The sequence below is a fragment of the Schistocerca gregaria genome, chromosome 3, assembly GCF_023897955.1.
Source record: "Schistocerca gregaria isolate iqSchGreg1 chromosome 3, iqSchGreg1.2, whole genome shotgun sequence".
NCBI classification, from domain to species: Eukaryota; Metazoa; Arthropoda; class Insecta; order Orthoptera; family Acrididae; genus Schistocerca; species Schistocerca gregaria.
Window position 1 is genome coordinate 620,877,509 of NC_064922.1, and position 26,904 is coordinate 620,904,412.

General features: G+C 39.1%; 1 protein-coding gene across 11 annotated transcripts in view; it reads left to right on the forward strand.

Moving 5' to 3' along the window:
• The window catches only part of LOC126355206 (rho-related BTB domain-containing protein 1), a 1,271,465-nt gene that overhangs the window by 1,236,002 nt on the left and 8,559 nt on the right, over positions 1–26,904 (forward strand). For all 11 annotated transcript variants that reach the window (XM_050005446.1, XM_050005447.1, XM_050005450.1 and 8 more), the window contains 4 exons: positions 1,251–1,364; positions 2,107–2,277; positions 8,683–8,940; positions 21,521–21,669. In XM_050005446.1, the coding sequence (XP_049861403.1) occupies positions 1,251–1,364; positions 2,107–2,277; positions 8,683–8,940; positions 21,521–21,669 (692 nt within the window). The remainder of the gene's footprint in view (positions 1–1,250; positions 1,365–2,106; positions 2,278–8,682; positions 8,941–21,520; positions 21,670–26,904) is intronic.

A 26,904-nucleotide genomic window follows, 5' to 3' on the forward strand; every position in this document is an offset into this window, starting at 1 on the left:
TGCACAAATTGTGCTTCACTCCTCATACTGATTGTGCGAGATGGATTGTGGATCATGCATCAATACATGTTTCATGTGTCCAGTTTTTATTTGTCCTACTTCACGTTTTGCACTTTCTGGAATGGATTTTAGCTATATCTAAAGTCAAAAGTCCACAATCTTCTTTTTTAAATAAACTGTTCTATATATGACCATCCTTGATGTTTTGACTGAAGAGTTTTAAATCAGCTCTGATGATCTATGTTTAAAACCAATTTTGAACTCATGTTTCATGATTTTGGGAAAAAAGAACCAGTTTTTTACTAGTAATCTACTCTATCTCATATGTGTATTGTCTTGGAAATAAATATCACTCTGAGATTTGTTTATTTCAAGATGCATTTGAGATATAAGCTATGAATTCATTAAACTGCATTCCGATTCTCATAGAAATCTTTCGCTCCACAGCAGAATGTGTACAGTAAGGAAACTTCCTGATGGATGAAAATTTATTAAATCTTGTGCTGAACTACATATAGACTGTCTCCATGTTATTTACTGCAAACATCCTTTCTCCTATGAGTGGTAGTTCAGTAAGGTATACACAAGCCTGTGTGGAGTTTGAAAAATATCAGCAAATCAGAAATATAGACTGAAATGTGAAATGCACTTGGATAACACATTTCTTAGGAGCATTTCCTGCAAAAGAAAAGCATGAAGTTCAAGGCCAGGAAGTTTCAGTATATTTAGATTATTTTTTTAACTTGACATGATGGAATATTTCATAAGAATCCCATTACAATAAAAGAACTAGTCTACATATTTTCCATCCTGTTTCTTTAATATGTTGGTAGTTTTATTTTAATCTAGTGGCATAGACAATTCTGCTTGCAATGTGTGCACCTTAGGCATGGCTTGGGCTTAGATTTTAATTAGCAGTCACATATAGACTTTCATTTCCCTCATAAAATTATAAATTATAATAAGAAATGCATTGTTGTTGCATGAGGTCACTGAGAAATGCTGAATGTCACTTAGTCTTTGAAAATCAAGTGATAATAAAAAAAGCAGCTAATAAATTATTATAATGAAACTTTTAAATACATAGAAAATTAAAATTTTGTCTTGTCAGTACAAGTGCAGGGTCTCATATTAGACATATTTTATGTATCTTTAACCTTAAACTTTCAATGCATATATGCCAACTATCTGATACATACATTAAAACTGAAATCTTGATTAACTATCTATTCTTGTGAATTTATGTGCAGGAAATAAGACAGGCAGCTGAATTCCTTGAATTACCAGAACTGCTCAGTTTTGTCAGCAACATTCAAGCTCATGAAGAATTTCTGAATGCTGATGTGAAACAGCAATATCGGAAGGTAATATTAGTGAATTTTGTCTGAAGAATGTAAATTAATGTTTATGACTCACTTAAGATATATCTAACAAAATAGGCCACAACTTAAAAGTGAAATCAACTAAGAACTTAATACTGGCAGGCTTAAAAGGCAAAGCTAACCACCAGTATCAACATTGCTAGTATAAGTACATCTCACAATAATAACTGTTTAAGTCTATATTCCTCTTGTGCTTGTCAAAAGGTGAAGTTTAGAGAAATGGGTCTGCTTTCCCTTAAAGGATAGTTGCACATGAAGATCAGGCATAATGATGTCACAGTGCAAAAGGAGTAAAGAAATTTATACCATTCACATGGTTTATGTGACAGAATGAGGCTTAGTAATTGTAGTAACAGAATGTAGAAGGAATGATCAACTTATTGCTTAGTTGATGATGAATTAATCAGATGTAGTGACACATTATGTATGGTAATATATCCATCAAGCTGACATAACTGCTGAGTAACCATGTGGACACTTACAGAAGCCTAAATGAAATAGTAATATGTAGGTCACTGCATGGTCCAAGACTGAAATTCAGAAATTTTGTTTCTCAGTATCTAGTTCATGTACATTACAACAAACAAAAAACTTCTGCAGTATTCAGGTGGAATTATTTCATGTGTGGACATTTATCATGACATACCTGTTATGGTCAATACTTAGAAGTTTATAATATTTCATTAAACATATTAATAACATTTATTTTTCTTTGTCTGTATAGGAAGTACGCCGTCGATTGGAAGATCTGTGTCTTGGCCAGGGATTGTTCTCTGACATTGTTTTCCAGTTGGATGATGGTTCATACAGTGCCCATCGTCCAATGTTGATGGCTCGTTGTGATATGATGAAAGCAATGTTTTCAGGGGACTTCAGGGAAAGTAGTGCCAAAGTGGTCAGTATACAAACAAATAATATTACTAGATGGTTGAATGTCTCTTTTTTTCTCCTAATGACAGACATTTAGATCAGATAACAGTTCCAGCTGTTCCACTGAATTCTGTTAATATTTACAGAGACTCATACTCTTCAGAGTGTGTGTGTGTGTGTGTGTGTGTGTGTGTGTGTGTGTGTGTGTGTGTGTGTGTGTGTTTGTCTGTGTGTGTTTAATTACAAATCACTGTACATAAGAACACAAGCAATTAAAGGTAGCTCAAGTCTTATGTAAAAGACAATCAGATAAATGGCAATCAAGCATTCTGCCATTTTCCTTTTCACTGCAAAATTGTAATATAAATATAAATTGGCTCATCCCACATCACAATTATAATTCATGGAACTTGGAAATAATGAACTAGTTAATAAAAACTCAAAACATACCATTTTGTGCACAACAATTCAATGACTGACCTAGCTGACTACATCAGGTTCTCTAATCAGTAGTCATAGGTCTCTTTGCTGCTTGGAAGCCAACGTCTCTACAGTAGAGTAGAACAGAATAGACTCTTTTCTCGTCTTCCCATATTTTTCACGCAGTTGGCTTTATCTTTTTAATATATTGTTGATGTCTGCTCCTATTTACAGCCAAATTTAACTCCCTTTCTCTGTTGCATCCTTTAATATACATATTTCTTTAACCCATGCAGTTATTTTATGGAATGCTCATAGCATCATTATTTCCAGGCTCTTGAGAATGTTATGACAAGTGAGACTGAGAGTGGGGACCTAAACCTTGTTTACGTTGTAATGCCTCCCTAGTTTATAAAATTTCAACAGACACCTTAATTACCAAATGCAAGTAACTCTTACCCTATACCATAACACTTGCTGCTTTCATGAATAGCCGAATATCAGCGGAACTGAGAAGAGAGATGGATGCAATAGCACCGTGGAAGGGCCACTTGTGGAGGAGGACACAATACCAAGTGTTAGTTGAGCTAAACACAACTGACTGATGGTGGACAAAGCACAGCCTAGACAAGCCCAAAGCAGCCACTACAACAATGAAGTGCAAAGCAAAAATCTTTGCCCAATGATGTGAGCAGGCTAATAACAAAGAAAGACAAAATCTGAAATGCAATCAGTGAGAAGAGCCAAGTGCCAAGTGGGTTGTTATTGAATAGTCCATAGAACAGTGATGATAGTGACTGATACGATCAGTGGCGAGTACAGAATTGACTGACTATTTGCTGGGCGGCCAAATTTATACCAGCCATGAGGAACACAATTGGCTGGTACGAGGGTTGTTTTTTAAGTAAGGGCCATTTTTATTTTTAAAAAAAAGATACAAATACGTTTGTAAAAAAACTTTTATTTTCTGATTCTACACACCTTTACCTATTTTTCTATGTAGTTGCCTTGTTCATTTAATCACTTGTCATACCGTACAACTAAGTTTTTAATTCCCTCTTCAAAGAATTTGGCCGCCTCCTCCGACAGCCACGAGTTCACAGCCGCTTTCACTTCATGGTCATCATTGAAGCGCTGCCGGCCAAGACGGTGTTTCAGGTGCCGGTAAAAGTGAAAATCGCTAGGAGCAAGGTCGGAGCTGTATGGTGCATGGTCCAAAACTTCCCAGCCAAAAGAATCAATCAAATCCTGAGTCTTTTGAGAGGTGTGAGGCCTAGCATTATCGAGCAGGAGCAAAACTACTTTTGTCAGCATGCCACGCCTTTTGTTTTGAATTGCTCTGTGGAGTTTCTTTAGAGTTGCACAATAGGCATTTGAGTTGATTGTCATTCCTCGTGGCATAAAGTCCACTAGCAAAACACCGCACTAGTCCCAGAGCACAGTTGCCATAATCTTTCACTTTGACAACGTCTGTTTGGCTTTGACCTTGATGGGTGAGGTTGTGTGTCGCCATTCCATCGATTGTCGCTTTCTTTCGAGAGTGATATGGGATATCCATGTTTCATCTCCAGTGACAATTTGACACAACATGTCATCCCCTTCTTCCTCGTAACGAATCAAAAAGTCCAATGATGTGGCAAATCTCTTCCCTTTGTGGTCCTCTGTGAGGAGTCTGGGTACTCACCGAGAACACAGTTTCTTAAAGTTTAGGTTTTCAGACACAATTTTGTACAAAACCGATCTTGAAACTTGTGGAAATTCCAAAGAAAGAGTGGAAATTGTGAATCTTCTGTCCTCACGAATCTTTGTTTTGACTGCAGCCACCAAATCATCAGTGATCACAGAGGGCCGGCCTGAGCGTTCTTCGTCATGGATGTTTTGACAGCCATTTTTAAACTCTGTAACCCATTGACACAATTTACCTTCACTCATTGCATTCAAGCCATAAACTTCTGTTAACTGACAATGAATTTCTGCAGCTGATAGGCTTCTCGCGGTCAAAAAAGTATCACTGACCGTATCTCACACGTGGCAGGCGATACAATAATCGTAAACATTATAAAGTAGCACAGCAATGCGTACATGTCTATATATACCATGGCCAAGGTGTCTATCCACACTTCTATTAATAAATACATTGAGAGAATGTAGCTGTTCCTCTTTTCTAATTTACATTGTGAATTTTGTATTAGGTTGGGTGCAGTTACGGTGTCCAGTACCAAAAATCATTGATCTATCAACAGAAACGTCTTAGCAGAGTCTAGTGCCTTTGCCACAAAATGTTCCTTATGTACATTTGTCACAAAAGATAATAATATGAATTTGTAAATTATTTGAGAAGCTAATGTATTCAAGAATGCAAACACTTGAGCACTCAGCCAATCACAGTTAGGATTTCAAAATACTACCAATAAATTCACTGAGAACAAAATACAAAGTTTAAGAAAGTGCTGAAATTTCACAATTTGAGAACTTTCACAACTTACTGAAAGATTTTGACTGTACAAGTCATAACATACTGTTCCAGAATATATATTTTTGTGGGATATATACCAAATGTAGTTAATGTGTATTTTAGAAACAGCGTTAGAAACTTACACATAACCATTCAAGTAATTTACAGGGGAACATATCATCCACATGTGGAGAAATGACAGTTTGTCTTCCTCAGGGTTTGATAATATGTCCATTGTCGTTCTTTTTGTACTTTAATGGTCCACCTTTTACCTGAATCTGAGTCAAAATTAGCACGTTTCTTTTTTCTTTTTTGCTGAGTTGATACAGATATTGTTGTCAAGTTGCATAGGGAAGCACCAACTGAATATAAATAAATATATAATATGTCTTTCCGCTGTCCACCTAACCTTTGTAACCTCTTAGTTCACCCCTATGAAATTCCCAAACCATCTTCCCTACCCTCCGGCTCCTACCCTTGTAACCGCCCCCGGTGTAAAACCTGTCCCATGCACCCTCCCACCACCACCTACTCCAGTCCTGTAACCCGAAACATGTACATGATCAAAGGCAGAGCCACGTGTAAAAGCACCCACGTGATTTACCAACTGACCTGCTTACACTGTGAAGCTTTCTATGTGGGAATGACCAGCAACAAACGCCCATTTGCATGAATGGACACAGGCAGACAGTGTTTGTTGGTAATGAGGATCTCCCCATGGCTAAACATGCCTTGGTGCACGGCCAGCACATCTTGGCACAGTGTTACACCGTCCGGGTTATCTGGATACTTCCCACTAACACCAACCTGTCAGAACTTCGGAGATGGGAACTTGCCCTTCAGTATATCCTCTCTTCTCGTTACCCACCAGGCCTCAACCCCCGCTAATTTCAAGTTGCCGCCGCTCATACCTCACCTGTCTTTCAACAACATCTTTGCCTCTGTACTTCCGCCTCAACTGACATCTCTGCCCAAACTCTTTGCCTTTACAAATGTCTGCTTGTGTCTGTGTGTGTGCGGATGGATATGTGTGTGTGTGCGAGTGTATACCTGTCCTTTTTCCCCCTAAGGTAAGTCTTTCCACTCCCGGGATTGGAATGACTCCTTACCCTCTCCCTTAAAACCCACATCCTTTTGTCTTTCCCTCTCGTTCCCTCTTTCCTGATGAAGCAACCGTTGGTTACGAAAGCTTGAATTTTGTGTGTATGTATGTGTTTGTTTGAGTGTCTGTCAACCTGCCAGCACTTTTGTTTGGTAAGTCACATCATCTTTGTTTTTAGATATAAATATATAATATGATGTTTTTGTGAAAGTGGTTATGGTAACTTATTTTGATCATATTTAGTGCCATTAAAATATGGGTTCAAAAACATCCACATCCATTTCCTGTGCTGTACCAACAAGGAATAATAAGCAAAGTAGAAAAATTCTCAAGTTTGTGAATATGCACGTTCATGCAAGCTTGAGATTGATAAACTAATAGTAGATGTACTGAAACTTTCGGATTCAGTTGATTTGCCATAAGAGTAATTGCCAGATTTAAAGATATGAAAATCAGTAAGTTAACATATTTTGTACATTTTCATTCTTTGAAGTAGTGAGGGATAATATTTTGAGATGAATCCTAACTTAGCATTCATTTTGTAAAAGAAGTAAAAGAAAGTAATCATAACTGTGTGGGGTTCATATATGCACATGGTCAGGTATCTGTCTAATAATAATAATAATAAACATGTGAAGAAATCTTCTGATAGGACAGAAATCAGTAGATTTGATGTACATGTACAGACAAAAATGTGATTTCAAAGAAAAATTGGAGGATTTATGCAAGAGAAAGTGCTACAAAAATGGAGCAAGTCAGTATTGTGGTGGTCCACCTCCGGCCATCATGCAAGCAGTTGTTGGGCTTGGCTTTGATCGATACAGTTGTTGGATGTCCTACTGAGGAATATCATGCCAAATTCTACGCTATTTGCATGTTAGATTGTCAAAGTCCTGAGATGGCTGAAGGGCCCTGCTCATATTGCTCCAAACATTCTCAATTGGGGAGAGATCTGGCAACCCTGCTGACCAAGGTAGAGTTTGGCAAGCATAAAGACAATCAGAAGAAATTCTTGCCATGTGCAGGCAGGCATTATCATGCTGAAATATAAGCCTAGAATGGGTCGCCATGGAGGGCAACAAAATAGGGAGTAGAATATTGTCAATGTACCGCTGTGCTGCAAGAGTGTCATATATGACAACCAAAGGGGTCCAGCTATGAAAAGAAATGACAATCTTGATCATCACTTCTGGTTGTAAGACTGTAGGGCAGGCAATAGTCGGTAGGTATCCCACCACTGTCCTGGGAGTCTCCAGATGTGTCTTCAGCCTGGAATCTCATAGATTGGAGTGGAATTGTCTTCAGTGACGCGATGAACAGTGAAGACGTGCTGCACATGGTAAGAGTTTCTATTGCTTGTCTTTGTGCTTGCTGAACCTTACCTTAGCCTGCAAAATTTCCAGGTATGTCCCCAATTGAGAACATTTGAAGCATTATGGGCAGGATCCTCCAACTAGCTTGGGTAGAGAGATAGATATGACCTGAGTAATCTCTCAATGTAACTTTGGATTATATGCGAGACCACTACTGTGCTATTCTGTTGCATAATCCAAAGATATATTAAAGCTCCCTTTGGAAACTCTGTTCTACAAAATTGGTTACTAAAATGCCATTATTTTACCACCAGTATGTACTATCTTAATGTTAGCAATTCAGAGGCCGTTGTAAGAAATATGATGGATCCCTTTTTTGCATGGAGATATGTAGCACTTTATTCAGAACATGTTGTACAACACAAACACTGATAATTCCTTGCCCATAGGTTCACATATATTCCTGCTGATAGCACCACATCCATTTTAAACTCCACTTTTACGTATTACTCTCTCATTTCTCTCTGTATGGTCTTATATATGTTTAGTTTCTTCTTTTTTGTATCAATAACAGCTTAACATTTTATTGTTATTACTTACCTGTCTTATTTGCCTTTGTTTACATATATCTCTGAACTATAAATTTAAATACATAAAATGTCTTACTTCTTTGCATCAAACTGAATTAATATTTGATCAACTGTGGCTACTCAACTGTCTTATAGTTTTGTTAATTTACATGGAATCTCATGTGACACCCTATTATATATCTTTCTTGATTCTGAGAGACCTTCTCACTTGTTCTTTTCCTGTTAGGTGTGCTACCTGTAGAGATGTTTTCTTGTTTCCCACCAACTCAAAATTTATTTCCACATCCATGGGCTTTCTCTTCATCATGAATGTATAAATGAATTTGCTATCGGCAATTTTCTAGTCTGCTGTAAGTATGTAGGGCTCATTTATGCACTGTATACACTCTTTAACTTAATTTACTGTTTTATCCAGATTTTATAAAAATGTATATTATAAAGTGTATATCCATTAAATTTGGTAACTGTACTTTTGACTGAATTCTGTACCCTTTGTTGACTGTCTCTTGTCTTCAAGTATTTAACGCACCTTCTTCTGTTCTGCCAACAGATCCTGTTCCCAGGAGTGCGAGAAGACACATTTCATCAATTACTTGTGTATTTGTATACAGATGATGTGCCACCAGTTTCTCCTTCAAGATGCCTTGATCTGCTTGAACTAGGAAATCGGCTATGCCTGCCACGATTAGTAAATCTAGTTGAAAAAAGAGTAGTGGAGGAACTGTCACATTTAGCATCAGCTTCCATTGATGGTGCCCCATCTGATGTCGTGCTAGAGCACTGTTTACGCCTGCTCGAACCATGCAAGGTTGTTGCATTATTTTTTTGCACAGTTTTTCAACACAGTTACATATATGTTGTTGAAAATTCAGCAAACAATTACATTGTTAATGCGACTAACAAAGAAAATTATCCACACCTAATAGCAAGTAATTTTATAAACTCATTCTGAAAACTAAAACAGTTACCCAATATTTTTTTACAGCAAAAAATTCTGTGGATTCCTTGATTTTTGTGGGTGAAGGTTGTTCTGCAGAATATTCAGTTCACTCTCTTTCTCCTAGCATTTACTCTTCATATGAGCCCATGGTCGAAGTAGAGAGGATATAAAATGTAGACTGGCATTGGCAAGGAAAGCGTTTCTGAAGAAGAGAAATTTGTTAACATCGAGTATAGTGTCAGGAAGTTGTTTCTGAAAGTTTAGACAAGAAGAGAATAGAAGCTTTCGAAATGTGGTGCTACAGAAGACTGAAGATTAGGTGGGTAGATCACATAACTAATGAGGATGTATTGAATAGATTTGGAGAGAAGAGAAGTTTGTGGCACAACATGACTAGAAGCAGGGATCGGTTGGTAGGCATATTCTGAGGCATCAATTTAGTATTGGAGGGCAGTGTGGAGGGTAAAAATCATAAGAGGGAGACCAAGAGGTGAATACACTAAACAGATTCAGAAGGATGTAGGTTGCAGTAGGTACTGGGAGATGAAGAAGACTGCACAGGATAGAGTAGCATGGAGAGCTGCATCAAACCAATCTCAGGACTGAAGACAACAACAACAACAACAACATAAAGCCAAGTGTTTTTCCTGATTTGAAATTTTTTTTAGGAGTGTGTCTGTTGCTGACGAAGGCAGTAATTGCTGAAAGCTTTAATTGTGAGAGTCTTTTTCTTGTGCCTGTCTGCCACTCAAAGGGCCAAGTCATAAGACAAGGCATTCCACAAGGGTTCTTCCACTCCTGTTTATCACATTTATCAGTTATCTGCCCCAAAGCATTTGAAAGGGTTTCCTAGTAATGTTTGCTGATGACTCCAATGTATTTACTAATTTGTATCACAGTGCTGATAATTTACGAAACATAATTTCTGATACAAATTCCAAGCTGGTAAACTGATTAAACACAAACTGTTACTGAATGACAAAACTGGGTATACAAGCTTCTGCTCACCACATATAGTTTCATCAAAAATAGATGATGCCAGGTTTCAAAGTGTACCTATAAATTAAGAGGAAACCACTAAATTTCTCGTAGTTGGATAGATGACACAGTATGGTGGGACATACATAAAATTTAAAGTTAGTAACTAGATTCCCCCCCCCCCCCCCCCCCCCCCCCCTCCATGAACCATGGCCCTGCCGTTGGTGGGGAGGCTTGCGTGCCTCAGTGATACAGATGGCCTACTGTAGGTGCAATCACAATGAAGGGGGATCTGTTGAGAGGCCAGACAAACATGTGGTTCCTGCAGAGGCGCAGCAGCCTTTTCAGTAGTTGCAGGGGCAACAGTCTGATTGATTGACTGATCTGGCCTTGCAACATTAACCAAAACGGCCTTGCAACATTAACCAAAACGGCCTTGCTGTGCTGGTACTGCAAATGGTTGAAAGCAAGGGGAAACTACAGCTGTAATTTTTCCCTAGGGCATGCAGCTTTACTGTATCATTAAATGATGATGGCATCCTCTTGGGTAAAATATTCCGGAGGTAAAATAGTCCCGAATTCGGATCTCCTGGCGGAAATTACTCAAGGTGATGTTATCAGGAGAAAGAAAACTGGCGTTCCACGGATCGGGGCGTGGAATGTCAGATCCCTTAATCGGGCAGGTAGGTTAGAAAATTTGAAAAGGGAATTGGATAGGTTAAAGTTAGATATAGTGGGAATTAGTAAAGTTGGGTGGCAGGAGGAACAAGACTTCTGGTCAGGTGACTACAGGGTTATAAACACAAAATCAAATAGGGGTAATGCAGGAGTAGGTTTAATAATGAATAGGAAAATAGGAATGTGGGTAAGCTACTACAAACAGCATTGTGAATGCATTATTGTGGCCAAGATAGATACAAAGCCCACGTCTACCACAGTAGTACAAGTTTATATGCCAACTAGCTCTGCAGATGACGAAAAAATTGAAGAAATTTATGATCAAATAAAAGAAATTATTCAGATAGTGAAGGGAGACAAAAATTTAATAGTCATGGGTGACTGGAATTTGGTAGTAGGAAAAGGGAGAGAAGGAAACATAGCAGGTGAATATAGATTGGGGGTAAGAAATGAAAGAGGCAGCCGCCTGGTAGAATTTTGCACAGAGCACAACTTAATCATAGCTAACACTTGGTTCAAGAATCATAAAAGAAGGTTGTATACATGGAAGAATCCTGGATATACTAAAAGGTATCAATAATGGTAAGGCAGAGATTTAGGAACCAGGTTTTAAATTGTAAGACATTTCCAGGAGCAGATGTTGACTCTGACCACAATCTATTGGTTATGAACTGTAGATTAAAACGGAAGAAATTGCAAAAAGGTGGGAATTTAAGGAGATGGGACCTGGATAAATTGACTAAACCAGAGGTTGTACAGAGTTTCAGAGAGGGCATAAGGGAACGATCGAAAAGAATGGGGGAAAGAAATACAGTAGAAGAAGAATCGGTAGCTTTGAGGGATGAAGTAGTGAAGGCAGCAGAGGATCAAATAGGTAAAAAGACGAGGGCTAGTAGAAATCCTTGGGCAACACAAGAAATATTGAATTTAATTGATGAAAGGAGAAAATATAAAAAGGCAGTAAATGAAGCAGTTAAAAAGGAATACAAATGTCTCAAAAATAAGATTGACAGGAAATGCAAAATAGCTAAGCATAAATGGCTGGAGGACAAATTCAAGGATGTAGAGGCTTATCTCACTAGGGGTAAGATAGATACTGCCTACAGGAAAATTAAAGAGACCTTTGGAGAAAAGAGAACCATTTGTATGAATATCAAGAGCTCAGATGGAAACCCAGTTCTAAGCAAAGAAGGGAAAGCAGAAAGGTGGAAGGAGTATATAGAGGGTCTATACAAGTGCGACGTACTTGAGGACAATATTATGGAAAGGGAAGAGGATGTAGATGAAGATGAAATGGGAGATATGATACTGCATGAAGATTTTGACACAGCACTGAAAGACCTGAGTCGGAACAAGGCCCCGGGAGTAGACAACATTCCATTAGAACTACTGACAGCCTTGGGAGAACCAGCCCTGACAAAACTCTACCATCTGGTGAGCAAGATGTATGAAACAGGCGAAATACCCTCAGACTTCAAGAAGAATATAATAATTCCAATCCCCAAGAAAGCAGCTGTTGACAAGTGTGAAAATTACCCAACTATCAGTTTAATAAGCCACGGCTGCAAAATACTAACGCGAATTCTTTACAGACGAATGGAAAAACTAGTAGAAGCTGACCTCAGGGAAGATCAGTTTGGATTCCGTAGAAATATCAGAACACGTGAGACAATACTGACCCTACGACTTATCTTAGAAGCTAGATTACGGAAAGGCAAACCTACGGTTTTAGCATTTGTAGACTTAGAGAAAGCTTTTGCCAATGTTGACTGGAATACTCTCTTTCAAATTCTGAAGGTGGCAGGGGTAAAATACAGGGAGCAAAAACCTATTTATAATTTGTACAGAAACCAGATGGCAGTTATAAGAGTCGAGGGACATGAAAGGGAAGCAGTGGTTGGGAAGGCAGTGAGGCAGGGTTGTAACCTCTCCCCGATGTTATTCAATCTATATATTGAGCAAGCAGTGAAGGAAACAAAAGAAAAATTTGGAGTAGGTATTAAAATCCATGGAGAAGAAATAAAAACTTTTGAGGTTCGCCGATGACATTGTAATTCTGTCAGAGACAGCAAAGGACTTGGAAGAGCAGTTGAACGGAATGGATAGTGTCTTGAAAGGAGGATATAAGATGAACATCAACAAAAGCAAAACGAGGATAATGGAATGTAGTAAGTCGGGTGATGCTGAGGGAATTAGATTAGGAAATGAGACACTTATAGTAGTAAAGGAGTTTCGCTATTTGGGGAGCAAAATAACTGATGATGGTCAAAGTAGAGAGGATATAAAATGTAGACTGGCAATGGCAAGGAAAGCATTTCTGAAGAAGAGAAATTTGTATGTATGGAAGTGAAACATGGACGATAAATAGTTTGGACAAGATGAAAATAGAAGCTATCGAAATGTGGTGCTACAGAAGAATGCTGAAGATTAGATGGGTAGATCACATAACTAATGAGGAAGTATTGACTAGGATTGGGGAGAAGAGAAGTTTGTGGCACAAATTGACTAGAAGATGGGTTCGGTTGTTAGGACATGTTCTGAGGCATCAAGGGATCACCAATTTAGTATTGGAGGGCAGCGTGGAGGGTAAAAATCATAGCGGGAGACCAAGAGATGAATAAACTAAGCAGATTCAGAAGGATGTAGGTTGCAGTAGGTACTGAGAGATGAAGAAACTTGCCCAGGATAGAGTAGCATGAAGAGCTGCATCAAACCAGTCTCAGGACTGAAGACCACAACAACAACAACAACTAGATTGAGCAGTGTGATCTATGCATTTAAAGTCCTCAGTAAAGTCTGTGACACCAAAACACTAAAAATATTCATACTTGGTACTTGTACTCAGTACTCACATTTGCATTCCATTTTGGGGCATCTCAAACACAAAGAGATATTTATTAAGCAAAGGAGAATAAGTAACATGATCTCCCCTCCGCCACAAAATTATCTTTTTAGGGGCTCAATATACTGCCTGCGACTTGTATTTATATTTAGAAAACAGCGTTTTATTCATGAAAATGTACGTACTTTCATAACAATAAGATAATTATGCAATGTTACTTCAAAATAACTGCTTCTATACAGTAGAAGACTTACGTATAGCCACTTAAAATACTCAAGTTGAATGTTTTCTTATGTACCATAAATGTATAGCTGATAGTCCATTCTAGAGATGTTATTGTTAAGAATCTCAAATAACAAAGTTTTTTCCTCTTAAAGACCATTAGTTTTTAATAGATTAATTTCATTCTGAAGCCGTAAATGTTGTTTTTTCTTATTATGGATTAATTATAAAACATACACAAAATGCATTCATGATTTTCTGTCAAAGAGGTCACAGTTCATAGTAACTGATGAAATGTCACTGAGTAACAGAAGTGCTTTTTGGCTTTCTCCAAGACTCCTGCTGTTCCTTATTGTTATCAATGATTTAGGAGACAAACTGAACTGGCGTCTCAGATTGTTTGCAGATGAAACTGTCATTTACCATCTAATTAAGTCATCAGAAGATCAAAACAAATTGCAAAATGATTTAGTAAAGATCCCCCATATTAGCCATAGACCCTGCCGTTGGTGGGGAGGCCTGCGTGCCTAAGCGATACAGATAGCCATACCGTAGGTGCAACCACAACGAAGGGGTATCTGTTGAGAGGCCAGACAAACATGTGGTTCCTGAAGAGGGGCAGCAGCCTTTTCAGTAGTTTCAGGGGCAACAGTCTGGATGATTGACTGATCTGACCTTGTAACACTACCCAAAATGGCCTTTCTGTGCTGGTACTGCAAATAGCTGAAAGCAAGGGGAAACTACAGTCATAATTTTTCCTGAGGGCATGCAGCTTTACTGGATGGTTAAATGATGATGCCATAATCTTGGATAAAATATTCCGGAGGTAAAATAGTCCCCCATTCAGATCTCCAGGCGAGGACTATTCAGGAGGACATTGTTATCGGGAGAAAGAAAACTGGCGTTCTACTGATCAGAGCGTGGAATGTCAGATCCCTCAATGAGGCAGGTAGGTTAGAAAATTTAAATAGGGAAATGAATAGGATAAAATTAGATATAGTGGGAATTTGTGAAGTTGGGTGGCAGGAGGAACAAGACTTCTGGTCAGGTGAATACAGGGTTATAAATACAAAATCAAATAGGGGAAATGCAGGAGTAGGTTTAATAATGAATAGGAAAATAGGAATACGGGTACGCTACTACAAACAGCATAGTGAACGCATTATTGTGGCCAAGGTAGATATGAAGCCCATGCCTACCACAGCAGGAGATGTTTATATGCCAACTAGCTCTGCCGATGACAAAGAGATTGATTAAAAGTATGATGAGATAAAAGAAATTATTCAGATAGTGAAGGGAGATGAAAATTTAACAATCATGGTTGGCTGGAACTCGATAGTAGGAAAAGGAAGAGAAGGAAACATAGTAGGTGAATATGGATTGGGGGTAAGAAATGGAATGGGAGAGTAAGGAATGAAAGAGGAAGCCCCTCGGTAGAATTTTGCACAGAGCATAACTTAATCTTAGCTAACACTTGGTTCAAGAATCATGAAAGAAGGTTGTATACCTGGAAGAAGCCTGGAGATACTGGAAGGTCTCAGATAGACTATATAATGGTAAGACAGAGATTCAGGAACCAGGTTTTAAATTGTAAGACACTTCCAGGGGCAGATGTGGACTCTGACCACAATCTATTGGTTATGAACTGTAGATTAAAACTGAAGAAACTGCAAAAAGGTGGGAATTTGAGGACATGAGACCTAGATAAATTGAAATAACCAGAGGGGGAGCTTCAGGAAGAGCATTAGGGAACAATTGACAAGAATGGGGGAAGGAAATACAGTAGAAGAAGAATGGGTAGCTTTGAGAGATGAAATAGTGAAGGTAGCAGAGGATCAGGTAGGTAAAAAGATGAGGGCTAATAGAAATCCTTTGGTAACAGCAGAGATATAGAATTTAATTGATGAAAGGGGAAAATACAAATATGCAATAAATGAAGCAGGCAAAAAGGAATACAAACATCTCAAAAATGAGATTGACATATCACTAGGGGTAAGATAGATACTGCCTACAGGAAAATTAAAAGAGACCTTTGGAGAAAAGAGAACCACTTGCATGAATATCAAGAGCTGAGATGGAAACCCAGTTCTAAGCAAAGAAGGGAAAGCAGAAAGGTGGAAGGAGTATATAGAGGGTGTATACAAGGGCGATGTTCTTTAGGACAATATTATGGAAATGGAAGAAAATGTATATGAAGGAGATGATACTGCATGAAGAGTTTGACAGAGCACTGAAAGACCTAAGTCGAAACAAGGCTCCAGGAGTAGACAATATTCCATTAGAACTCCTGACAGCCTTGGGAGAGCCAGGCCTAATAAAACTCTACTATCTAGTGAGCAAGATGTATGAGACAGGCGAAATACCCCCAGACTTCAAGAAGAATATAATAATTCCAATCCCAAAGAAAGCAGGTGTTGATACTAACACAAATTCTTTACAGACAAATGGAAAAACTGATAGAAGCCAACCTCGGGGGGAAATCAGTTTGGATTCCACAGAAATGTTGGAACATGAGGCAATCCTGACCCTACAACTTATCTTAGAAAATAGATTAAGGAAAGGCAAACCTATGTTTCTAGCATTTGTAGACTTTGAGAAAGCTTCTGACAATATTGACTGGAATACTCTCTTTCAAATTCTGAAGGTGGCAGGGGTAAAATACAAGGAGTGAAAGGCTATTTACAATTTGTACAGAAACCAGATGGTAGTTATAAGAGTCGAGGGGCATGAAAGGGAAGCAGTGGTTGGGAAAGGAGTGAGACAGGGTTGTAGCCTATCCCCAATGTTATTCAATCTGCATATTGAGCAAGTAGTAAAGGAAACAAAAGAAAAATTCAGAGTAGGAGTTAAAATCCATGGAGAAGAAATAAAAACTTTGAGGTTCACCGATGACATTGTAATTCTGTCAGAGACAGCAAAGGACCTGAAAATGCAGCTGAACGGAATGGACAGTGTCTTGAAAGGAGAATATAAGATGAACATCAACAAAAGCAAAACAAGGATAATGGAATGTAGTCAAATTAGGTTGGATGATGTCGAGGGAATTAGATTAGGAAATGAGACACTTAAATTAGTAAATGAGTTTTGCTATTTGTGGACAAAATAACTGATGATGGTTGAAGTAGAGAGGATATAAAATGTAGACTGGCAATGGCAGTTTCTGAAGAAGAGAAATTAGATAACATTGAGTATAGATTTAAGTGTCAGAAAGTTGTTTCTGAAAGTATCTGTATGGACTGTAGCCATGTATGGAAGTGAAACATGGATGATAAATAGTTTAGACAAGAAGAGAATAGAAGCTTTCAGAATGTGGTGCTACAGAAGAATGCTCAAGATTAGATAGGTAGATCACATAAGTAATGAGGAGATATTGAATAGAATTGGAGAGAAGAGAAATTTGTGGCACAACTTGATTAGAAGATGGGATCGGGTGGTAGGGCATATTCTGAGGCATCAAGGGATCACCAATTTAGTATTGGAGGACAGCATGGAGGGTAAAAATCATAGAGGGAGACCAAGAGATGAATACACTAAACAGATTCAGAAGGATGTAAGTTGCAGTAGGTACTGGGAGATGATGAAGCTTGCACAGGATAGAGCAGCATGGAGAGCTGCATCAAACCAGTCTCTGGACTGAAGACCACAACAACAACAACTGTATGGTGCGAAAATTGGCAGTCGACCCTACATAATGAAAAGGGTGTGAGGTCATCCACATGAGTGCTAAAAGGTATCTGTAAAACTTCAGTTACATGATAAATCAGTCAAATCTAAAAGCTGTAAACTCAATTAAATACCTAGGAATTACAATTACGAAGAACTTAAATTGGGAAGCTTACGTAGAACATGTTGAGGGGAAGGCGAACCAAAGACTGTGTTTTATTGGGAGAACACTTAGAAGATTCAACAGTTCTACTAAAGAGACTGCTTACATTATGCTTGTCCATCCTCTTTAGGAGTACTGCTGTGTGGTGTGGGATCCTTGCAAATAGAATGAACAGAGTACGTCAAGAAAGTTCAAAGAAGGGCAGCACATATTGTATTTTCAAAAAGTAGGTGAGAGAGTGTCATGGACATGATACAGGATTTGTGGTGGACATCAGTAAAAGAAAGGCATTTCTCATTGTGACGGGATCTTTTCCCTGAAAGCAAAATACACTGATCAGTCAGAACATTACGACCACCTACTTAATACCCTTATGTTCAGCTCCACCATGAATAACAGCAGCGATAGATCATTGCATGGAAGCAATGAGGCCTTGGTAGATCAATGGAGAGTGTTGGCACCATATCTGCACACACAAGTCAACTAATTCCTGTTAATTGTGGGGAGTGGGTCAATTAGCTCTGACACCATGTTCAATCAAATCCCAGATGTGTTCGATTGGGTTCAGGTCTAGTGAGTTGGTGGCCAGCATATCAATCCTTGAACCACTCCATCACACTCTTGGCCTTGTGACATTGTGCATTATTTTGTTGAAAAATGCCATGGCTATTGGGAAACATGATTGCCATGAAGGAGTGTATGTGGTCTGCAACTAGTGTATGATAATCCTTGGCCAACATAGTGTCTTGCGCGAGCTCATTGGACCCGTGGATACTCCCATGAGTGTTCTCTAAGGCATAACAGAGCTGCCACCAGCTTGTCTCTGCCCCACAGTGGAGGTGTCAAGGAGCTGTTCCACTAGAAGATGATGGATTTGTGCCCTCCCATTGGCCGAATGAAGAAGGTATTGGGATTCATCAGACCATGCAATTCTCTACCACTCCACCAACTTCCACTGCCAATAGTCACGTGCCCATTTCAGTTGTAGTTGTCGACATCGTAGTGTTAACATCGATGCATGCATAGGTCACCAGGCCCACTGGTAGTATTCGGTGCACTGTGTGTTCAGACACACTTGTACTCTGCCCAGCATTAAAATCTGAGGTTAGTTGCACCACAGTTTGCTGCCTGTCCTGTTTTACCAGTCTGCCCAGTCTATGGCATCTGAGATTTGTAATCAGGGGTGGCCTCTCAGCCCCACAATGTCTCAATGTGGTGTCACCTTGGTATTGAAGACACTCACCACAGCACTCCTTGAACACCCAACAAGTCATGCCGTTTTCAAAGTGTTCATGCTGAGCCTCCAGGCCATCACAATCTGCCCTCGGTCAAACTCAGATAGACTGTGCGCCTTTCCCATTATACAGGAAAGCGCCGGCAGACAGGCACATGAACAAAACACACAAACACACACACAGAATTACGAGCTTTCGCAACTGGCAGTTGCTTCGTCAGGAAAGAGGGAAGGAGAGGGAAAAATGAAAGGATGTGGGTTTTAAGGGAGAGGGTAAGGAGTCATTCCAATCCCGGGAGCGGAAAGACTTCCCTTAGGGGAAAAAAAGGACAGGTGTACACTCGCACACACACACACACACACATATCCATCCGCACATACACAGACACAAGCAGACATATGACAAGCAGACATATGAAATATGTCTGCTTGTGTCTGTGTATGTGCGGATGGATATGTGTGTGTGTGTGTGTGTGTGTGTGCGAGTGTACACCTGTCCTTTTTTTCCCCTAAGAGAAGTCTTTCCGCTCCCGGGATTGGAATGACTCCTTACCCTCTCCCTTAAAACCCACATCCTTTCATTTTTCCCTCTCCTTCCCTCTTTCCTGACGAAGCAACTGCCAGTTGCGAAAGCTCGTAATTCTGTGTGTGTGTTTGTGTGTTTTGTTCATGTGCCTGTCTGCCGGCGCTTTCCCGCTTGGTAAGTCTTGGAATCTTTGTTTTTAATATATTTTTCCCATGTGGAAGTTTCTTTCTGTTTTATTTCCCATTATACATATGGACATCATGCTCACTGATACTACATGCACTATGCATGTGTTTGTCTAACAGCCATTTCTTGCCAGGTGATTCTGCTATCACTTGGATGTGTTTATATTGATAGTAGGTCAGTGGTCATAATGTTCTGGCTGATCAGGATATTTTGGTGATGCCAACCTACATAGGGAGAAACTATCATCATAACAAATTTTCTTTGCTTCACATCTATGGCCAATTTTTTTTCTTTTTTTTTTTTTTGTTATCAGACTTTTTTACAGATTTTTTTTACGTCTGATGACATAAAAAAATTGTGACCATAGATGTGAAGCAAAGGAAATTTATTGTATTTTTGGCCTATTGTTCAATTTGCGATGATGTCACATCTTGTGATAGTCATAATGATAAGGGAAATCAGAGCTCGCACTGAAAGATATAGGTGTTCTTTTTTTCCACACACCATTTGTGAGTGGAATAATACAGAATTACTCTGAAGGTGGTTCGATGACCACTCTGCCAGGCACTTGAGTGTGATTTGCAGTGTGTGATTTGCAGAGTATCCCATGTAGCAGAACACATGTAAGAAACAATGCTGCACATACACGGGCAAATCATAATTACCCCATGCTCTGCAAAAGAAATTAAGAATGTAATTACCTCCTTAAGAAGCAAAATGCTCACTGAATTGATAATATCTCAAGTGAATTACTAAAAGCCTGTTTACACATAAATGCAATGTATTCAGTCACATATGCAAACATCAGTATCATGGGGGATATTTCCAGACAAGCTACGTCAGACCCCTGTAAAGATTTTAAAAAATACTGACCATTCTCACTCCTTACCTCCTCTCCTCAAAATATGATATTTAGCCTCAATTTTAAATAAGTCTACATCTGATCTCTCACTGAAATACAGTGCACTGAAATGAAATATAGATGTGGCATATTTTGGCCAGGAGTCACCTTTTGGTGAATTCAGCCAGCTGGTTCAAATCTTTTTATTTGACGCCACTTTCGTGAATTGTGTTGATGATGATGATGATGAGGATAATACAACACTCATCTCTGAGTGAAGAAATTCCCCAACCTGGCCGGGAAGATGTACACAAAGTAGAGAATTTTCTGCATTCACCATAACCATCAGCTCTTTCATTGACTGACCATTAGTTTCTTAAGCATTACAACCATTTTACTGAGGAAAGAAGTAAATAAAGAGGCAGGACTCTTCAGTCCAATATACTGGCTTCAAATGGAAGCTTCATTAATCCCGTTGGCAATTAATTCACTGGCATCCTGTAGAGAAATGTATCTATTTTGTTTAATCAAGGCCTTTTATAAAAAGTTTCATGTGCAATAAGCTGATGTAATGAATTCTTTTTGAAATTGCATCTCAAGTTCAGTTAGTCTTTGTTCTCCAATAAGTGTAGTTTAAAGCAGAAAATGCTATTACAAGAGTAAGTTTGTGTATTCATGAAATAAACATCTTCTCTGTGATTGAGCATGTCAGTGTTGGATGGTTAGTTGCATGTTCCAGAGATCATTTGAATGATTGTTCGGTTGAAATGATGTGTAAGATTAATGAGCACATTATTCTTCAGCCCTACTCGTGCAACTACACTAAAAATCAGGCTATTTTTTACAGGCTACCAGTTTTTAACTAAAAATTTCTCCATGGAATAGAAGGCATTGTTCAGTATGAATGTTAAATTTAATAAAAACACATGTCATTGGTTTTTGCAGCATTTAAAGAAAGTTTTCCTTATAATTTTAACATTCCCTTTTGCTTAATTAATAGTCTAAACTGTTATTGCTTTCTTGCCAAAAATATTTTTTGTTGGTGGAATATTGTGTATAATACCAGAAATTACATTTTGCAATCTTCTTTAATTTGTGACTTTTATGTATTGCAGTTACACAATGCTGACCAATTAGCTGACTGGTGCATGAATTATTTGTGTACAAACTACAACAGACTTTGTAAGATGTCTCCAAAACTGCTCAAAACTCTCCATCCAGAAAACCAGGACTATCTGAGCGAGCATCGCTGGCCACCAGTCTGGTAAATATCTTCCCATATGTAATTTGGGTTGTGTGTGTCACAACCACCATGTGAGAAAAAATATCTGTTGGGCACCTTGTTTAGTTTTAAATTTGCTCAACATTTAATCTATTAACATTATTTGTGGAGTATATGAAGTTAATATATTCTCATCGAATAACTGTGTGTGATCTTTACGTGGTCAGTGTAAGTATTTAGCTAGTACTATTTTTTCATACTAATTCACATGTATATAACTTGTTTGCACATACAGACTTGTACACCTGTTAGATGTGTCATACATACACTTGAGTAAGATCAAGTCAGATAATCGTGTACGCTAGGGAAGTCTTTGAGGTATACCTTGTTGAGCACAACAAGAAGGGAGAAGGTGAGCATCAGTGTGTTATTTCAAGAGTAATGTAAATAATCTGTGTGTTGATAGTATTGTTAGCTTTCCATTGACAAGGGCCATTGGTATCCAAGGTTATATGTAGTACATGGAATCTCAGATTGCAGGAAATATCCTTTTTTATGTTTCGTCCACTTGGCAGGCAGGTCATTCGTGCATCTCAGTGCACCTCTACTCTCACTGGCAGTAACTGTGTCCTTAAATTTCTTGCAGAAACTTGTACTTTCACATCTACTATTATATTTGCTGCAGTATCTGCATAACTCATCACTACTCATCACTTAATGGTTGTATAGCCTTCAGGCTAAAAACTGAAGGAAAAAAGGAAACTCATTCCTGATGCCTTTATAATTGGTTACTTTTGGTAGGTGGTTTGGTTATCCACTATATAGTTGTCAAATGAGGGCTTATTCATTTGCTCACTTGCCAGCAGGTCTGCAAAGGACCATATAGGCATGGCCAATCGAAGCCCAAGTAACACAAGCCTCTGCTTGGGGTGCCAGAGGGCCACAACTGTACTATTATATTGTTTCTATACAAGACATATCACAATTAGCAATGGCTACTTGTAGCATCAAGCTGTGATGAGCACCCATTTGCAAGATTTATGTACAGTATGTATAGCAATTAATAGCAAGAACTGAAAAGGGAAAATTTGCTGGTGGTGGTGAGGGGGGGGGGGGGGGGGGGGGGCGCGGAGGGGGAGGTGCCACCAAATGAAATGTTTTCGAACCAGCCCTGCATACATATTCTGTGTTTGCATTGTGAGAATAAAGGTTTTGTCATAAGTTGGATAACAATGTACTTCATGAAATAATGGTGGAGTGTCTCTTGTTGGGTGAAACTGCAATATTTCTGCCCGGCAATTCACTTGACCATCTGAAGAGAAGGATATTGGTTCATGTCACTTCAGGTTGTTGCCCCACGTAGTGCACGGCAGCCTCAAGTGAATGTAGGCATCAGTGTGGCTCATCACTGGTACAGTCTCAGCCTCTTCACCCTCACAGTATTCGTGATAACCATATTGATTATAGAAGAATCTGTAAGTTCCAGCCATTTGTCTGAATATAACAACTCACTTATTTCCACATTTTCTGCCTATCACAGCTTGCCAACCTTCTCGTTAAATAATACAACAGGTGATCATTCTCATCATCAGACTTTTCAGTTTCTGTCTTAGGCCTACTTTTCTGTAGAATTTTTCTGCGTGGCCGAGAAAGAAATTATATCTAACTTTATCTCACTCCAAAACTCATCGATACAGTACACATCGTCCTTCATAGTCAGTTTCTTTTTTACCTGGTATAGTTCTGCTGTTCCTTTAAAACTGTGAGCCCATACCTACTCCTTCGTTGTTGCTTCGTCTAACACACTGCTAACATCTGCTGTCATATGTCCAAGGGAGCAGCAATAATATAAAATAAACAGCAAACTAGGGGAGAAAAATGTACGACCCATGCAAGAAAATGACTCAGATTCTCAGCTAGTGGCACAGTCCCACAATGTGGCAGTTATCTCTGAGATAACTAGCAATAGAATAAGCGGGTGGCTGTGGTCTGATGCAACTGCACTGTTTCATACTTCAAAAGTGTCATTATTGTTGGGTAACACTTGTGTCATCAGAGGGGTATAGTTAAAGTTTATTTCACCATTGTTTAATTAAAATGTGATTTAGCTCATATAATGTAAGTTTATTTTATTGTTGTTTATTTAAACTAAGATTAAAGTGTGATTTTGTTCTTACATGTTTACCATTGTTACATAAAGACAGCCGGCCAGTGTGGCTGGGCGGTTCAGTCCACAACCGTGCGACCACTATGGTTGCAAGTTTGAATCCTGCCTCGGGCATGGATGTGTGTTATGTCCTTAGGTTAGTTAGGTTTAAGTAGTTCTAAGTTCTAGGGGACTGATGACCTCAGAAGTTAAGTTCCATAGTGCTCAGAGCCATTTGAACATAAAGACAAGTATTCTTTACATTTGTACAAAGCAGAATGTGTGCCCGTTCAAGGGTTAAAGCTCCTGCAACGCTTTCATTGTTTGCCGAATGCAAGTTTGATTATAGCAATTAAAGACAATTTTTTTTCAGGCATTTCAGAATGCCATTATCCATTGACTGAATCAAACTGGTAATGTTTAATGAGAGAAACAAGGTGTGGATCCCGTCACAATGCACTACTTCTAAACTTGGATGTGAGGACACAGTTTCCAATGTCAAAACAGCTTTGCATGGCAAACACAGAAAATGGAATACAACAGTACACTGTATTAACAGTGGCAAAACCTAAAACACCACTTTCAGCTAAAGCTTTGCTTGTGTAAACATTTAAAAGGTGGGAGAAGCATATGCATGTTGCCATTCACACAGACACAACTAAGAGGAGTGAGTGGTTTCACAGTTGTTTTGTTATAGCGGGTGGGGAGATGGATCCAGGGTCAAAGGCTTGGATTTATGAGAAACTTGTAATTCCAGGACTTAAAATTTTGAGACTCTATATATGGCTTCCACATTCTCAACTTTACAGCAGTGAACATTCTGTTTTGAAAGCTTACTAGCACATGGCTCACTAAATGCTCTATTGCCTCTTGGTAGATGACCTTTGAAAGTTTACCAGAATATCATCTTCATGGGTAAGGAAGCACTTGCTGTAAACAGATCAAACTCTATTTTGTGCTTTCTTATCAAATGCTAGCCTCATAGTGTTTACTTAGTCTGTGGTTAAGTGAAACTCTTTTCTACACCCTTTATCCAGAGGTGCTAGCTCTTAGGAGTTGTGGGAGAATCTCTATGGAGTGTGGAGGACAAGGTGGAGAAATAGTGACAAGTTGAAGCATTTAATCGATCCAGGAGGCATGCTTCAACTGTGGCATTATTAACTTCCTGATAGGGAAAGGCCAGGACTTCGAATTGAAGATCCATAGTTTTAAGTTGTCACAAATGTTCACCTGCCTGCATGATTCACTGGAGAAACTTGATTAACTTTAGACAGTGCATGATTGCAGTGGCCATAAAGTTAAGATATTTTTGCATAGGAACACAACTTCCCTGTATTCAGGTCCACTGTAAGTGGTGTTTTTAGAAAGAAACATCAAAGAAGCACCAAGACCTAATCATTGTTGAAGTGTCATCGCCAGGAATTGTGTGTAGTACTTTATTTAGCTGGTTGAACTACATCATGGATATGTCACAGAGTTACAGAACTTTCATATGCTACCAGATATTACGTTGAAGTCTACGGTGGAGAAACATTGGCAATGATCCTGATTTTGTTAGATGCTGGATAACTCAGCACATTTCTCTGTAGCTTTTCAGTTATTAGCAGTTCACTTCCCTACTGACACTATTAAATTGATTTACCATACATTGATGACTGCCTATTTTTTGTAAAAATGTTAAATTTTATGAAATTACTGACAAAAAGCAAAATGAAGGTTCTCCTTTGTCTCCAGCAGTGGCTACTTTTTTTGTGGAGTATTTAGAAGAAAACACATTAAATTTAGCACCTTTTCAACCATATTCTTTGGTTATGTTGATGACACATTTATGATCTGGTCACACGGGATCAAAGGTTTTCACCTTTTGACTGATCATGTGAATAGTATGCACACTAACATCAAGTTCACTGCTGAGATGGAGAGGAAAGGAAACAAACATATTTAGGTGTTTTGCTTCAACAAAAATTAGATGGTGGGCTGGGCCACTCTGTGTACTGGAAGCCAACACATCTGTTCTACACTGATAAGCCAGAACATTATGACCACCAACCTACTATTGGTATAAATCTGTCCAGGTGGTAGCACCATCACCTGGTGAGGAATGACTGTTAGTCAGATAAATGCATGGTGCATGTAGTATCAGTGAGAAGGCGCACAATTTGTCTGGCATGAAGATAGTAACTGTTCTGAAAGAACAGATACCAATGATAACCAAGCAGCTTCTCCAGAAAGAAATGATAATTAATCGAAACCCCCAGCTGCCAACAGGTGTTGATATAGCTCAATGGGGACAGCTGAAAATGTGTGCCCCATCTGGGACTCGAACCTGGATCTCCTGCTTACATGGCAGATGCTCTATCCATCTGAGCCACCGAGAGCACAGAGGACAGCGTGACTGCAGGGACTTATCCCTTGCACGCTTCCCGTGAGACCCATATTCCCAACTGTCCACAACCTACATTTGTAATGTTCTCAAAGGGGATTGTCACCTTAATTGGCACGAGTAATGAGTGAATGGGCAAATATCCTTTAGGGACATTACAAAAGTCGGTTGTGGACTGTTGGGAATGTGGGTCTCGCGCATGCAGTCACACTATCCTCTGTGCCCTCGGTGGCTCAGATGGATAGAGTGTCTGTCATGTAAGCAGGAGATCCCGTGTTCGAGTCCCGGTCTGGGCACACATTTTCAGCTGTCCCCATTGAGGTATATCAGCAACACCTGTTGGCAGCTGAGGATTTCAATTAATTATCATTTCATGTGATGTTTAAACAATTATCATTTCAATTTGTGCGAGTTTGACTGATGGCAGATTGTGATGGCCTGGAGGCTCGGTAAGAGCATTTCGGAAACTGCACAACTTGTTTGTTGTTCAAGTTGTGCTGTGGTGAGTGTCTTCAACATGTGGTGAGACCAAGGCAAAATTGCATCCAGACATTGTGGGATTGGGCGGGCCACCCCCTCATAACAGATGACAGACGTAGACTGGGCAGACTGGTAAAACAGGATAGCCAGCAAACTGTGTGGAAACCAACATCAGACTTTAATGTTGGGCAGAGTACAAGAGTATGTGATCACAGAGTGCACCAAACACTCCTAAGGATGGGCCTCTGCAGCTGATGACTCATGTATG